Source organism: Taudactylus pleione, unplaced genomic scaffold (genome assembly GCF_031769625.1).
Source record: "Taudactylus pleione unplaced genomic scaffold, aTauple2 ptg000661l, whole genome shotgun sequence".
NCBI lineage: Eukaryota > Metazoa > Chordata > Amphibia > Anura > Myobatrachidae > Taudactylus > Taudactylus pleione.
Genome location: NW_028285063.1, coordinates 307967 through 324550, shown reverse-complemented (window position 1 = coordinate 324550; position 16584 = coordinate 307967). Strand labels below are relative to the sequence as shown.

General features: G+C 44.0%; 1 protein-coding gene across 2 annotated transcripts in view; it reads right to left on the bottom strand.

Moving 5' to 3' along the window:
* Positions 1-16175, bottom strand: part of EMILIN1 (elastin microfibril interfacer 1) — a 495028-nt gene extending 478853 nt beyond the window's left edge. For both annotated transcript variants that reach the window (XM_088455577.1, XM_088455578.1), the window contains exon 1: positions 15211-16175. In XM_088455577.1, coding sequence (XP_088311703.1) covers positions 15211-15398 — 188 coding nt within the window. In that variant the 5' untranslated portion in view covers positions 15399-16175. The remainder of the gene's footprint in view (positions 1-15210) is intronic.
* Positions 16176-16584: the final 409 nt, after the last annotated feature.

The window sequence follows — 16584 nt, the reverse complement described above, 5'->3', positions numbered from 1 at the left end:
TACTAATGTACCCATACTAATGTACTAATGTACCCATACTAATGTACTAATATCCCCATACTAATGTACTAATGTACTAATGTACCCATACTAATGTACTAATGTACTAATGTATCCATACTAATGTACTAATGTATTAATGTACTAATGTACCCATACTAATGTACTAATGTATCAATGTACTAATGTCCTAATGTACCCATACTAATGTACTAATATCCCCATATTAATGTGCTCATACTAATATACTAATATCTCCATACTAATGTACTAATGTACCCATTCTAATGTACTAATGTATCAATGTACTAATGTACTAATATCCCCATACTAATGTACCCATACTAATGTACTAATGTATCAATGTACTAATGTACTAATATCCCCATACTAATGTACTAATATCCCCATACTAATGTACTAATATCCCCATACTAATGTACCCATACTAATATCCCCATACTAATGTACTAATATCCCCATACTAATGTACTAATGTACCCATACTAATGTACCAATGTATCAATGTACTAATGTACCCATAATAATGTACTAATGTACCCATACTAATGTACCAATGTATCAATGTACTAATGTACCCATAATAATGTACTAATGTACCCATACTAATGTACCAATGTATCAATGTACTAATGTACCCATAATAATGTACTAATGTACCCATACTAATGTACTAATGTATCAATGTACTAATGTACTAATGTACCCATACTAATGTACTAATGTACTAATGTATCCATACTAATGTACTAATGTATCAATGTACTAATGTACTAATGTACCCATACTAATGTACTAATGTATCAATGTACTAATGTCCTAATGTACCCATACTAATGTACTAATATCCCCATATTAATGTGCTCATACTAATATACTAATATCTCCATACTAATGTACTAATGTACCCATTCTAATGTACTAATGTATCAATGTACTAATGTACTAATATTCCCATACTAATGTACCCATACTAATGTACTAATGTATCAATGTACTAATGTACTAATATCCCCATACTAATGTACTAATATCCCCATACTAATGTACTAATATCCCTATACTAATGTACTAATATCCCCATACTAATGTACTAATATCCCTATACTAATGTACTAATATCCCCATACTAATGTACTAATTTCTCCATACTAATGTACTAATGTATTATTGTACTAATGTACTAGTGTACTAATATCCCCATACTAATGTACTAATGTACCCATACTAATGTACCAATGTATCAATGTACTAATGTACCCATAATAATGTACTAATGTACCCATACTAATGTACCAATGTACTAATGTACCCATAATAATGTACTAATGTACCCATACTAATGTACCAATGTATCAATGTACTAATGTACCCATAATAATGTACTAATGTACCCATACTAATGTACTAATGTATCAATGTACTAATGTACTAATATCCCCATACTAATGTACTAATATCCCCATACTAATGTACTAATTTCTCCATACTAATGTACTAATGTATTATTGTACTAATGTACTAGTGTACTAATATCCCCATACTAATGTACTAATGTACCCATACTAATGTACCAATGTATCAATGTTCTAATGTACCCATAATTATGTACTAATGTACCCATACTAATGTACCAATGTATCAATGTACTAATGTACCCATAATAATGTACTAATGTACCCATACTAATGTACTAATGTATCAATGTACTAATGTACTAATATACCCATACTAATGTACTAATGTATCAATGTACTAATGTACTAATGTACCCATACTAATGTACTAATGTATCAATGTACTAATGTCCTAATGTACCCATACTAATGTACTAATATCCCCATATTAATGTGCTCATACTAATATACTAATATCTCCATACTAATGTACTAATGTACCCATTCTAATGTACTAATGTATCAATGTACTAATGTACTAATATCCCCATACTAATGTACCCATACTAATGTACTAATGTATCAATGTACTAATGTACTAATATCCCCATACTAATGTACTAATATCCCCATACTAATGTACTAATATCCCTATACTAATGTACTAATATCCCCATACTAATGTACTAATATCCCCATACTAATGTACTAATATCCCTATACTAATGTACTAATATCCCCATACTAATGTACTAATTTCTCCATACTAATGTACTAATGTATTATTGTACTAATGTACTAGTGTACTAATATCCCCATACTAATGTACTAATGTACCCATACTAATGTACCAATGTATCAATGTACTAATGTACCCATAATAATGTACTAATGTACCCATACTAATGTACCAATGTATCAATGTACTAATGTACCCATAATAATGTACTAATATCCCCATACTAATGTATCAATGTACTAATGTACTAATGTACTAATACTAATGTACTAATGAATCAATGTACTAATGTACTAATTTCTCCATACTAATGTACTAATACTAATGTACTAATGTACTAATTTCTCCATACTAATGTACTAATACTAATGAACCCATAATAATGTACTAATGTACTAATGTACTAATATCCCCATACTAATGTATCAATGTACTAATGTACTAATGTACTAATACTAATGTACTAATGAATCAATGTACTAATGTACTAATTTCTCCATACTAATGTACTAATACTAATGTACTAATGTACTAATTTCTCCATACTAATGTACTAATACTAATGAACCCATAATAATGTACTAATGTACTAATGTACTAATGTACCCATAATAATGTATGGGGAGTGTGGAAATGAACGCAGGGGGACTTAGCAAGGAGATATCAGTGTTATCTCCTGTGCGAAGTGTCGTCATGAATACGAAAATAACATTTAATTAAGGAAAATGTCCTTAAAAATTTTATTTTAGTGTTGATGAATAGGCCCCTAAATGATCATCACTGTTAATAAATAAAGTTGACCCTAACACTAATTGGTACAAGTCATTGTGTGAAGAGTAATACAACTTTCTTCTCTACTGTGAGTTCAGAGTGAGGACAATAGAGCTCATTCAGACACGGACGTAATGCAGCGTTCGCTCATAGCTGGCCAATTATCGCAATCTGCGCATGCATATAATCTGTAGTGCGCAAGCCAGACTAAAGCTGCACACACACAACGATTTTTTTAATGAACGATTTGAATAAACGATTTATTCCCTTGAAAAAATTTACTAAAATCGTTTACTAAAGTTGTTCATTTACTAAATGTCATGAACGATTTTTATGAACTACAAACGATTTTTGCATATTCCCTTAATGAAAATCGTTGAGTTGACAAGTCTGACTGAACGACAAACTACAAACGACAAACTACAAACGTGAACGCGCATGAACGATAATCGTTCATCGTTTGACTCAGAAAGTGAACGATTTTTGCCATCAATTATCATTAAACGATATCGTTTAACGATAATCATTAAAAAAATCGTTGTGTGTGTATGCAGCTTAAGCAATCGGGAATCAGATGCTCGAAGTACACAGACTGAGCTCTACTTTGAGTGACAGTACCATTTGTGGGTGGTTTCAGGGGAAGGTCTATGTAAACGAGGGTGTGGATGTGTGAACGCAGGCGTGCCTGTGTGTTCTAACGGCGTTTCATGGGTGTGCAGAATTAGCATGGAGGCGTCATTGTACACGTCACTTGGTCGTATTTCAGCCTGCAGTGATCACAGTGCTTGCAGCAGGGTAGGGGCTACCTCAAGGGCTATGAGTAGCTCCGATGGCTCTCAATGTTACTGATATTACATACACTTCCTGGAGATAACGAAAAAAGGGGGCGCCTATAGGATGGCATGCGTGCGCTCTGCCGCGCTCTCTAAGACACAGAGGGCGTCCTCAAGCCTTGCCGTGCGATTGCAGAATTTGCAGACCTTGCCCCTGACGGCTGGGAGAGTGCGCTATGTTGAGTCCAGGTCTGAATCTCCCCCAATGACTCCAGAGTGTAGAAACAAGTTTCACCATCTTTCACTATTAGGGTATTGCAGTTAGCAGAATATAACAGCAGGTGGCGAGCTTGTACTGTGCTACTACCCTGTAAAGCACAGAAGTGTGAAGTGCGGAGGGATTACGGCTATACACAGCCACCACTGAGATGAAAGAGCAATGGACAATATCCTCTTCATAGCAGGGTCACACTGTCACTAATGAGGGGCAGTAGCAGATAAATGGATTAGTCAGTGATACAGTGCCCCCCCCACCTGTGCGCAGCCTGGGATATCACATGGCACCTCCGGGGGTTGTAAAGGGGCAACATAAATAAGGCCTGAGCATTAAATGAGAAGCCACAAAATGTTCCTGTGTAATAACTTTCATACCCTAATATTACTAGTTACAATATCTGCACTGACAGGAGCATATCTGAGGAGCATTTCATGTACAGCGCCATTTATCAGGATTGTCAGAGGGCCTTGCTCTCCAAAGCTTACAATCTAGTGTCCATTCATCCCCCATTTACAAATCCAAAAAGGATAAAGTTTGTATAATATAGAAGTACAGTACAGCACACTGTGGCCTAGTACCTGGGGATGCAGCATCAGGGGACACTAATGCTATGGCAGCAGCTGTCATAGTACCTGGGGATGCAGCATCAGGGGACACTAATGCTATGGCAGTGGCTGTCATAGTACCTGGGGATGCAGCGTCAGGGGACACTAATGCTGTGGCAGCGGCTGTCATAGTACCTGGGGATGCAGCGTCAGGGGAAACTAATGCTATGGCAGTAGCTGTCATAGTATCTGGGGATGTAGCATCAGGGGACACATGCTATGGCAGCGGCTGTCATAGTACCTGGGGATGCAGCATCAGGGGACACATGCTATGGCAGCGGCTGTCATAGTACCTGGGGATGCAGCATCAGGGGACACTAATGCTATGGCAGCGGCTGTCGCAGTACCTAGGGATGCAGCATCAGGGGACACTAATGCCATGGCAGCGGCTGTCATAGTACCTGGGGATGCAGCATCAGGGGACACATGCTATGGCAGCGGCTGTCGTAGTACCTGGGGATGCAGCGTCAGGGGACACTAATGCTGTGGCAGCGGCTGTCATAGTACCTGGGGATGCAGCGTCAGGGGACACTAGTGCTGTGGCAGTGGCTGTCATAGTACCTGGGGATGCAGTGTCAGGGGACACTAATGCTGTGGCAGTGGCTGTCATAGTACCTGGGGATGCAGCATCAGGGGACACTAATGCTGTGGCAGCAGCTGTCATAGTACCTGGGGATGCAGTGTCAGGGGACACATGCTCTGGCAGTGGCTGTCATAGTACCTGGGGATGCAGCATCAGGGGACACTAATGCTATGGCAGCGGCTGTCATAGTACCTGGGGATGCAGCCTCAGGGGACACTAATGCTATGGCAGCGGCTGTCATAGTACCTGGGGATGCAGCATCAGGGGACACTAATGCTATGGCAGCAGCTGTCATAGTACCTGGGGATGCAGCGTCAGGGGACACATGCTATGGCAGCGGCTGTCATAGTACCTGTGGATGCAGCGTCAGGGGACACTAATGCTATGGCAGCAGCTGTCATAGTACCTGGGGATGCAGCATCAGGGGACACTAATGCTATGGCAGCGGCTGTCATAGTACCTGGGGATGCAGCATCAGGGTACACTAATGCTATGGCAGCGGCTGTCGTAGTACCTGGGGATGCAGCGTCAGGGGACACTAATGCTATGGCAGCGTCTGTCATAGTACCTGGGGATGCAGCATCAGGGGACACATGCTATGGCAGTGGCTGTCATAGTACCTGGGGATGCAGCGTCAGGGGACACTAATGCTATGGCAGCGGCTGTCGTAGTACCTGGGGATGCAGCGTCAGGGGACACTAATGCTATGGCAGCGGCTGTCGTAGTACCTGGGGATGCAGCATCAGGGGACACTAATGCTATGGCAGCGGCTGTCGTAGTACCTGGGGATGCAGTGTCAGGGGACACTAATGCTATGGCAGTGGCTGTCGTAGTACCTGGGGATGCAGCATCAGGGGACACTAATGCTATGGCAGCGGCTGTTGTTGTACCTGGGGATGCAGCATCAGGGTACACTAATGCTATGGCAGTGGCTGTCATAGTACCTGGGGATGCAGCGTCAGGGGACACTAATGCTATGGCAGCGGCTGTCGTAGTACCTGGGGATGCAGCGTCAGGGGACACTAATGCTATGGCAGTGGCTGTCGTAGTACCTAGGGATGCAGCGTCAGGGGACACTAATGCTATGGCAGCGGCTGTTGTTGTACCTGGGGATGCAGCATCAGGGTACACTAATGCTATGGCAGCGGCTGTCATAGTACCTGGGGATGCAGCGTCAGGGGACACTAATGCTGTGGCAGCGGCTGTCATAGTACCTGGGGATGCAGCGTCAGGGGACACTAATGCTGTGGCAGCGGCTGTCATAGTACCTGGGGATGCAGCATCAGGGGACACTAATGCTATGGCAGCGGCTGTCGTAGTACCTAGGGATGCAGCGTCAGGGGACACTAATGCTATGGCAGCGGCTGTTGTTGTACCTGGGGATGCAGCATCAGGGTACACTAATGCTATGGCAGCGGCTGTCATAGTACCTGGGGATGCAGCATCAGGGGACACTAATGCTGTGGCAGCGGCTGTCATAGTACCTGGGGATGCAGCGTCAGGGGACACTAATGCTGTGGCAGCGGCTGTCATAGTACCTGGGGATGCAGCATCAGGGGACACTAATGCTATGGCAGCGGCTGTTGTAGTACCTGGGGATGCAGCGTCAGGGGACTAATGCTGTGGCTGTGGCAGACAGCTAATATATGGTAATGCCACGGCCACATGGAATTGTACTGAATGCCTATTGGTGGCCTCATAGATCCATGCCACTGAGCACAAATACGCAGCGGTGATTGTAGACCCTATGATTGCACAGAATGCTCGCAGGAACAGAGACACTGGTGGCATATTTACTGCATACGGAAACGCAGCGTTTCTGCCACCACTCCCTGATACCTACCACAAAACTGCTCCAATCTTTCAATAACCTACAAGGTTGTCCCGGGTGGGGGGGGTGCAGGTGCCGCCTGGTGTTAATGTCTTTTCTCTAGTGGCAGAATGTGGGTATCTGCAAAAGGGGATATTACTGCATTAGTGAACACAGGCATCTCTATGTGAGTGAGTCATATGTAACACGCAACTTCCCAGTACTTATATTACAGACCGAGGCTGCATTATACAGTGGGCAATAAGGGGTGCGCTGGCATGTAAGGGGACACGCGTGTTTCTATGTATGTTTGAGTCACATGTGACACGCAGCTTCCTAATATATATATTACAGACCGAGGCTGCATTATACAGAGGGCAATAAAGGGTGCGCTGGCATGTAAGGGGACACGGTGTCTCTATGCATATTAAAGTCACATGTGACACGCAGCTTCCCTATGTATATTACAGGCCCCGGCCCCGGCCCCAGGTTGCATTATACAGTGGACAATAGGGGGTGCGCTGGCATGTTAGGGGACACGGTGTCAATATGTATGTCTGAGTAATATGTGACACGCAGCTTCCCTGTGTATGTGTATATATATATATATAGCACTGTATGTAATATAATACATAGTACTGTGCAGAAGTTAAGTCTAATCCTAACCCTAACCTCCCCCGGGGGAGCTTAACACTAACCCCCGCCTTACCCACAGCTTAACCCTAACCCCCCTTCCCCTATCCTAAACCTAACCCCCCCTTCCCCTTACCCACAGCCTAACCCTAACCCCCCTTCCCCTATACTAAACCTAACCCCCCCTTCCCCTTACCCAAAGCCTAACCCCCACCTTACCCACAGCCTAACCCTAATCCCCCTTCCCCTAGCTTAACCCTAACCCCCCCTTCCCCTATCCTAAACCTAACCCCCCCCTTCCCCACAGCCAAACCCCCCCTTCCCCTATCCTAACCCTAACCCCCGCCTTACCCACAGCCTAACCCTAACCCCCGCCTTACCCACAGCCTAACCCCCGCCTTACCCACATCCTAACCCTAATCCCCCCCTTCCCCTAGCCTAACCCTAACCTCACCTTACCCACAGCCTAACCCTAACCCCCCCTTCCCCTAGCCTAACATTAACCCCCCCTTCCCTTAGCCTAACCCTAACCCCCGCCTTACCCACAGCCTAACCCTAACCCTTCCCCTAGCCTAACCCTAACCCCCGCCTTACCCACAGCCTAACCCTAACCCCCGCCTTACCCACAGCCTAACCCTAACCCCCGCTTTACCCACAGCCTAACCCTAACCTCGCTCCCTTCCCCTAGCCTAACCTTAACCTCCCCCTTCCCCTAGCGTAAACCTAACCCCCCGGGGGGTGCCTAACCATAAGTCTCCCCTCCCTCAGCCCCTAACCTAAACACCTCCCCCCCACCCTCGGTGCACCGTCGATTGGTATGCCATGTGTCTGGCTCCCGGTGTCGGTCTAATGACAGGTATAGGGATTTTGATGCCTGTCATTAGACACTTGCTGAGAATAGACAGTCGACATCCCGACTGCATAATGTACATATTATTCTAAGGGCACAGTACTGTATATTATTCTAAGGGCACAGTACTGTATATTATTCTAAGGGCACAGTACTGTATATATAATAATATACACAGTACTGTACCCTCATAATAATATACACAGTACTGTGCCCTATCATTAGGGTGCGGGGAGGGAGAGGTAAGGGTTAGGCACCGGGGAGGGGTTAGCGATAGGGAACTCACCTTTTAGTGTTGGCATCATGATGGCGGGGGTCCCATACCCACCCTGTACATATAATGTGTGGAGCTGGACATATACAGATCATATAATGGATACACTTTGGGCCTGGTGCAGATGTGAATGGGTAGTAAATGCTCCTGCATTGCGTGCTTGGTTTATGTGTGTATGTATCTGGAAGCGCACACTGTACTGTACACGCCCCATACTCGTGATTATCACCAGGGTGCACTTATGTGTGTATGTATCTGGAAGCACACTGTACTGTACACGCCCCATACTCGTGATTATCACCAGGGTGCACTTATGTGTATATGTATCTGGAAGCACACGTACTGTACACGTCCCATACTCGTGATTATCACCAGGGTGCACTTATGTGTATATGTATCTGGAAGCACACGTACTGTACACGTCCCATACTCGTGATTATCACCAGGGTGCACTTATGTGTATAATTGTATATGTATCTGGAAGCACACGTTGTACTGTACACGCCCCATACTCGTCATTATCACCAGGGTGCACTTATGTGTATATGTATCTGGAAGCACACGTTGTACTGTACACGCCCCATACTCGTCATTATCACCAGGGTGCACTTATGCGTGTATGTATCTGGAAGCACACATTGTACTGTACACGTCCCATACTCATCATTATCACCAGGGTGCACTTGTGTGTGTATGTATATTCTGGAAGCACACGTACTGTATACGTCCCATACTCGTGATTATCACCAGGGTGCACTTATGTGTATATGTATCTGGAAGCACACGTTGTACTGTACACGCCCCATACTCATCATTATCACCAGGGTGCACTTGTGTGTGTATGTATCTAGAAGCACACGTTGTACTGTACATGCCCCATACTCGTGATTATCACCAGGGTGCACTTATGTGTATATGTATCTGGAAGCACACGTTGTACTGTACACGCCCCATACTCATCATTATCACCAGGGTGCACTTGTGTCTGTATGTATCTGGAAGCACACGTTGTACTGTACACGTCCCATACTCATCATTATCACCAGGGTGCACTTATGTGTATATGTATCTGGAAGCACACGTTGTACTGTACACGCCCCATACTCGTCATTATCACCAGGGTGCACTTATGTGTGTATGTATCTGGAAGCACACGTTGTACTGTACACGTCCCATACTCATCATTATCACCAGGGTGCACTTGTGTGTGCATGTATCTGGAAGCACACGTACTGTACACGTCCCATACTCGTGATTATAACCAGGGTGTACTTATGTGTGTATGTATCTGGAAGCACACGCTGTACTGTACACGCCCGATACTTGTCATTATCACCAGGGTGCATTTATGTGTGTATGTATCTGGAAGCACACGTTGTACTGTACACGCCCCATACTCGTGATTATAACCAGGGTGCTCTTATGTGTGTATGTATCTGGAAGCACACGTTGTACTGTACACGCCCCATACCCATGATTATCACCAGGATGCACTTGTGTGTGTATGTATCTGGAAGCACACGTACTGTACACGTCCCATACTCGTGATTATCACAAGTGTGCTCTTATGTGTGTATGTATCTGGAAGCACACATACTGTACACGTCCCATACTCGTGATTATCACCAGGGTGCACTTATGTGTGTATGTATCTGGAAGCACACGTTGTACTGTACACGCCCCATACTCGTGATTATCACCAGGGTGCACTTATGTGTGTATGTATCTGGATGCACACATTGTACTATACACGCCCCATACTCGTGATTATCACCAGGGTGCACTTATGTGTGTATGTATCTGGAAGCACACGTTGTACTGTACACATCCCATACTCATCATTATCACAAGGATGCACTTATGTGTGTATGTATCTGGAAGCACACGTTGTACTATACACGCCCCATACTCATCATTATCACCAGGGTGCACTTATGTGTGCATGTATCTGGAAGCACATGTACTGTACACGTCCCATACTCGTGATTATCACCAGGGTGTACTTATGTGTGTATGTATCTGGAAGCACACGTTGTACTGTACACATCCCATACTCATCATTATCACAAGGATGCACTTATGTGTGTATGTATCTGGAAGCACACGTTGTACTATACACGCCCCATACTCGTGATTATCACAAGGATGCTCTTATGTGTGTATGAATCTGGAAGCACACGTTGTACTGTACACGCCCCATACTCGTGATTATCACCAGGGTGCACTTATGTGTGTATGTATCTGGAAGCATACGTTGTACTGTACACATCCCATACTCATCATTATCACAAGGATGCACTTATGTGTTTATGTATCTGGAAGCACACGTTGTACTGTACACGCCCCATACTCGTGATTATCACAAGGATGCTCTTATGTGTGTGTGTATCTGGAAGCACACGTTGTACTGTACACGTCCCATACTCGTGATTATCACCAGGGTGCACTTATGTGTATATGTATCTGGAAGCACACGTTGTACTGTACACGCCCCATACTCGTCATTATCACCAGGGTGCACTTATGTGTGTATGTTTCTGGAAGCACACATTGTACTGTACACGCCCCATACTCGTGATTATCACAAGGATGCTCTTATGTGTGTATGTATCTGGAAGCACACGTTGTACTGTACACATCCCATACTCATCATTATCACCAGGGTGCACTTATGTGTGTATGTATCTGGAAGCACACGTTGTACTGTACACGTCCCATACTCATCATTATCACCAGGGTGCACTTATGTGTGTATGTATCTGGAAGCACACGTTGTACTGTACACGTCCCATACTCATCATTATCACCAGGGTGCACTTATGTGTGTATGTATCTGGAAGCACACGTTGTACTGTACACGTCCCATACTCGTCATTATCACCAGCGTACACTTATGTGTGTATGTATCTGGAAGCACACGTTGTACTGTACACGCCCCATACCCGTGATTATCACCAGGATGCACTTGTGTGTGTATGTATCTGGAAGCACACGTACTGTACACGTCCCATACTCGTGATTATCACAAGGGTGCTCTTATGTGTGTATGTATCTGGAAGCACACGTTGTACTGTACACGTCCCATACTCGTCATTATCACCAGGGTGCACTTATGTGTGTATGTATCTGGAAGCACACGTTGTACTGTACACGTCCCATACTCGTCATTATCACCAGGGTGCACTTATGTGTGTATGTATCTGGAAGCATACGTTGTACTGTACACATCCCATACTCATCATTATCACAAGGATGCACTTATGTGTTTATGTATCTGGAAGCACACGTACTGTACACGCCCCATACTCGTCATTATCACCAGGGTGCACTTATGTGTATATGTATCTGGAAGCACACGTTGTACTGTACACGCCCCATACTCGTCATTATCACCAGGGTGCACTTATGTGTGTATGTTTCTGGAAGCACACATTGTACTGTACACGCCCCATACTCGTGATTATCACAAGGATGCTCTTATGTGTGTATGTATCTGGAAGCACACGTTGTACTGTACACGTCCCATACTCATCATTATCACCAGGGTGCACTTATGTGTGTATGTATCTGGAAGCACACGTTGTACTGTACACGCCCCATACCCGTGATTATCACCAGGATGCACTTGTGTGTGTATGTATCTGGAAGCACACGTACTGTACACATCCCATACTCGTGATTATCACAAGGGTGCTCTTATGTGTGTATGTATCTGGAAGCACACGTTGTACTGTACACGTCCCATACTCGTCATTATCACCAGGGTGCACTTATGTGTGTATGTATCTGGAAGCACACGTTGTACTGTACACGTCCCATACTTGTCATTATCACCAGGGTGCATTTATGTGTGTATGTATCTGGAAGCACACGTTGTACTGTACACGCCCCATACCCGTGATTATCACCAGGATGCACTTGTGTGTGTATGTATCTGGAAGCACACGTACTGTACACGTCCCATACTCGTGATTATCACAAGGGTGCTCTTATGTGTGTATGTATCTGGAAGCACACGTTGTACTGTACACGTCCCATACTCATCATTATCACAAGGATGCTCTTATGTGTGTATGTATCTGGAAGCACACGTTGTACTGTACACGTCCCATACTCGTCATTATCACCAGGGTGCACTTATGTGTGTATGTATCTGGAAGCACACGTTGTACTGTACACGTCCCATACTCATCATTATCACCAGAGTGCACTTATGTGTGTATGTATCTGGAAGCACACGTTGTACTGTACACGTCCCATACTCGTCATTATCACCAGGGTGCACTTATGTGTGTATGTATCTGGAAGCACACGTTGTACTGTACACTTCCCATACTCATCATTATCACCAGGGTGCATTTATGTGTGTATGTATCTGGAAGCACACGTTGTACTGTACACGCCCCATACCCGTGATTATCACCAGGATGCACTTGTGTGTGTATGTATCTGGAAGCACACGTACTGTACACGTCCCATACTCGTGATTATCACAAGGGTGCTCTTATGTGTGTATGTATCTGGAAGCACACGTTGTACTGTACACGTCCCATACTCATCATTATCACAAGGATGCTCTTATGTGTGTATGTATCTGGAAGCACACGTTGTACTGTACACGTCCCATACTCGTCATTATCACCAGGGTGCACTTATGTGTGTATGTATCTGGAAGCACACGTTGTACTGTACACGTCCCATACTCATCATTATCACCAGGGTGCACTTATGTGTGTATGTATCTGGAAGCACACGTTGTACTGTACACGTCCCATACTCGTCATTATCACCAGGGTGCACTTATGTGTGTATGTATCTGGAAGCACACGTTGTACTGTACACTTCCCATACTCATCATTATCACCAGGGTGCACTTATGTGTGTATGTATCTGGAAGCACACGTTGTACTGTACACGTCCCATACTCGTGATTATCACAAGGGTGCACTTATGTGTGTGTGTACTAGGTGCAAATGATGATCCTGGAAACTGCAGCTATATCCACACGTATGCATGTACTTTGCTATGTGATACATGTAATATACATTGCTCTTACATTATTATTATTACCAGTTATTTATATAGTGCACATATTCCGCAGCGTTTTACAGAGATTTAGCCATTCATCAGTCCCTGCCCCAGTGGAGCTTACACTCTATATTCCCTATCACATGCTCACACACACACACATTTTGTTGGGAACCAATTAACCTAGCAGTATATTTTTGGAGTGTGGGAGGAAACCCACGCAAGCACAGGGAGAATATACAAACTCCACACAGTTAGGACCGTAGTGGGAATCGAACCCATGACCTCAGTGCTGTCAGGCAGTAACGCTAATCATTACACCGTCTGTGCTGGCCTGTCACTTACATTGCTCTTACATGTGAGACACATACCATACTGTATGCATTGCCCTTTCATGTGGGACACATGCTATTCAGATTGATCTTGCATATAAGACATTTTTTATTGATTATAGACATGGGAGCCATGCTATTTGCATGGATCTTACATGTGTGATACATGCTGCTTACATTGATCTTACACGTGTGATACATGCTGCTTACATTGATCTTACACGTGTGATACATGCTGCTTACATTGATCTTACACGTGTGATACATGCTGCTTACATTGATCTTACATGTGTGATACATGCTGCTTACATTGATCTTACATGTATGATACATGCTGCTTACATTGATCTTACATGTATGATACATGCTGCTTACATTGATCTTACATGTATGATACATGCTGCTTACATTGATCTTATATGTATGATACATGCTGCTTACATTGATCTTACATGTATGATACATGCTGCTTACATTGATCTTGCATGTATGATACATGCTGCTTATATTGATCTTACATGTATTATACATGCTGCTTACATTGATCTTACATGTATGATACATGCTGCTTACATTGATCTTACATGTATGATACATGCTGCTTACATTGATCTTGCATGTATGATACATGCTGCTTATATTGATCTTACATGTATGATACATGCTGCTTACATTGATCTTGCATGTATGATACATGCTGCTTACATTGATCTTACATGTATGATACATGCTGCTTACATTGATCTTACATGTATGATACATGCTGCTTACATTGATCTTACATGTATGATACATGCTGCTTACATTGATCTTACATGTATGATACATGCTGCTTACATTGATCTTACATGTATGATACATGCTGCTTACATTGATCTTACATGTATGATACATGCTGCTTACATTGATCTTACATGTATGATACATGCTGCTTACATTGATCTTACATGTATGATACATGCTGCTTACATTGATCTTACATGTATGATACATGCTGCTTACATTGATCTTACATGTATGATACATGCTGCTTACATTGATCTTACACGTCACAAAGAAGTGGTACTGTGGAGGGAGAGTAACAGAATAACACCACACAAATTACAGAGTCACCCACCTGTGTCGTGTAGCAGCCCGAACCCCGTTCTGTGCCTGTGTCACCCCCTGCGCTGTCATCACTTGCCCTAGGGGGGCAGTTCCTCCTGTATAGAGGTTATAGCGGGGAGGGTAGTTAGTGGCGTAGCTCCCACCTAGTGTAAGGTATAGAAAGTAGCTGGCAAAGTACCATCTCAGATCCGCCATCATCACTCTCAATATGAACAATAAATCGCAGACAAATTACTAATTCACATAGATTCCCCGAACGTCACTAACTCCAGATGTCAGTCCAGTGGTGAGATACCAGGGTGATGTCCCAGCTGTACCGCGGCCTGTATCACGTATACAGATGTATATGATCAGATACCAGAGTGATGTCCCAGCTGTACCGTGGCCTGTATCACATATACAGATGTATATGATCCGATACCAGGGTGATGTCCCAGCTGTACCGCGGCCTGTATCACGTATACAGATGTATATGATCCGATACCAGGGTGATGTCCCAGCTGTACTGCGGCCTGTATCACGTATACAGATGTATATGATCAGATACCAGAGTGATGTCCCAGCTGTACCGTGGCCCTGTATCACGTATACAGATGTATATGATCAGATACCAGGATGATGTCCCAGCTGTCCCGCGGCCTGTATCACCTATACAGATGTATATGATCAGATACCAGGATGATGTCCCAGCTGTCCCGCGGCCTGTATCACCTATACAGATGTATATGATCAGATACGTAGGGTCTTCAGATGCTCATCCAGCTGTAGTGTATGATGAACATGTTCCAGGGCATGAAGTTCTGAGTATAATCCCCAAACCACAAAGTAGTCCACGGTAGCCTGGGCACTCTTCTCAGCCACAGAATACCAGCTCCAGAACCACACGTGGTCTCCTAGGTCCAGCTCCACAAATGTTGCCACTTTATCCCTCTGCCCCGGGATACACAGACTCTGGTCTCCTTGGTCAGCCCACCACTACCAGCATCCTTAGACTGAGAGGGGGAGGAGAGAGAGATACAACTGAGAGGGGAAAATCTTTCATCCCAACCCCCTCCCAAAACTTCCTGCCTCTCTCTGCAACTTAACCCTGCAGAGTGTTCACTCCGTGCAGCTAAAAGTGCAAAGCTCTGCGGGAGGGAGATTCCAATTCTGCTGGAAATCTTTAATGACACATCCAGAAAACTTCATTTCTAGATTTCACTTTGCTTGTTTTACACTTCTGGACCATGAACCACGCTCAATATCACAGGCCATGGAGTACTCAACTCTGTACAGTGCTGAGTACTGGTATTATTACTGTTGTGTTACAGTCTCCTGCACCATATTCCTCCTCTCTGTACAGTGCTGAGTACTGGTATTATTACTGCTGTGTTACAGTCTCCTG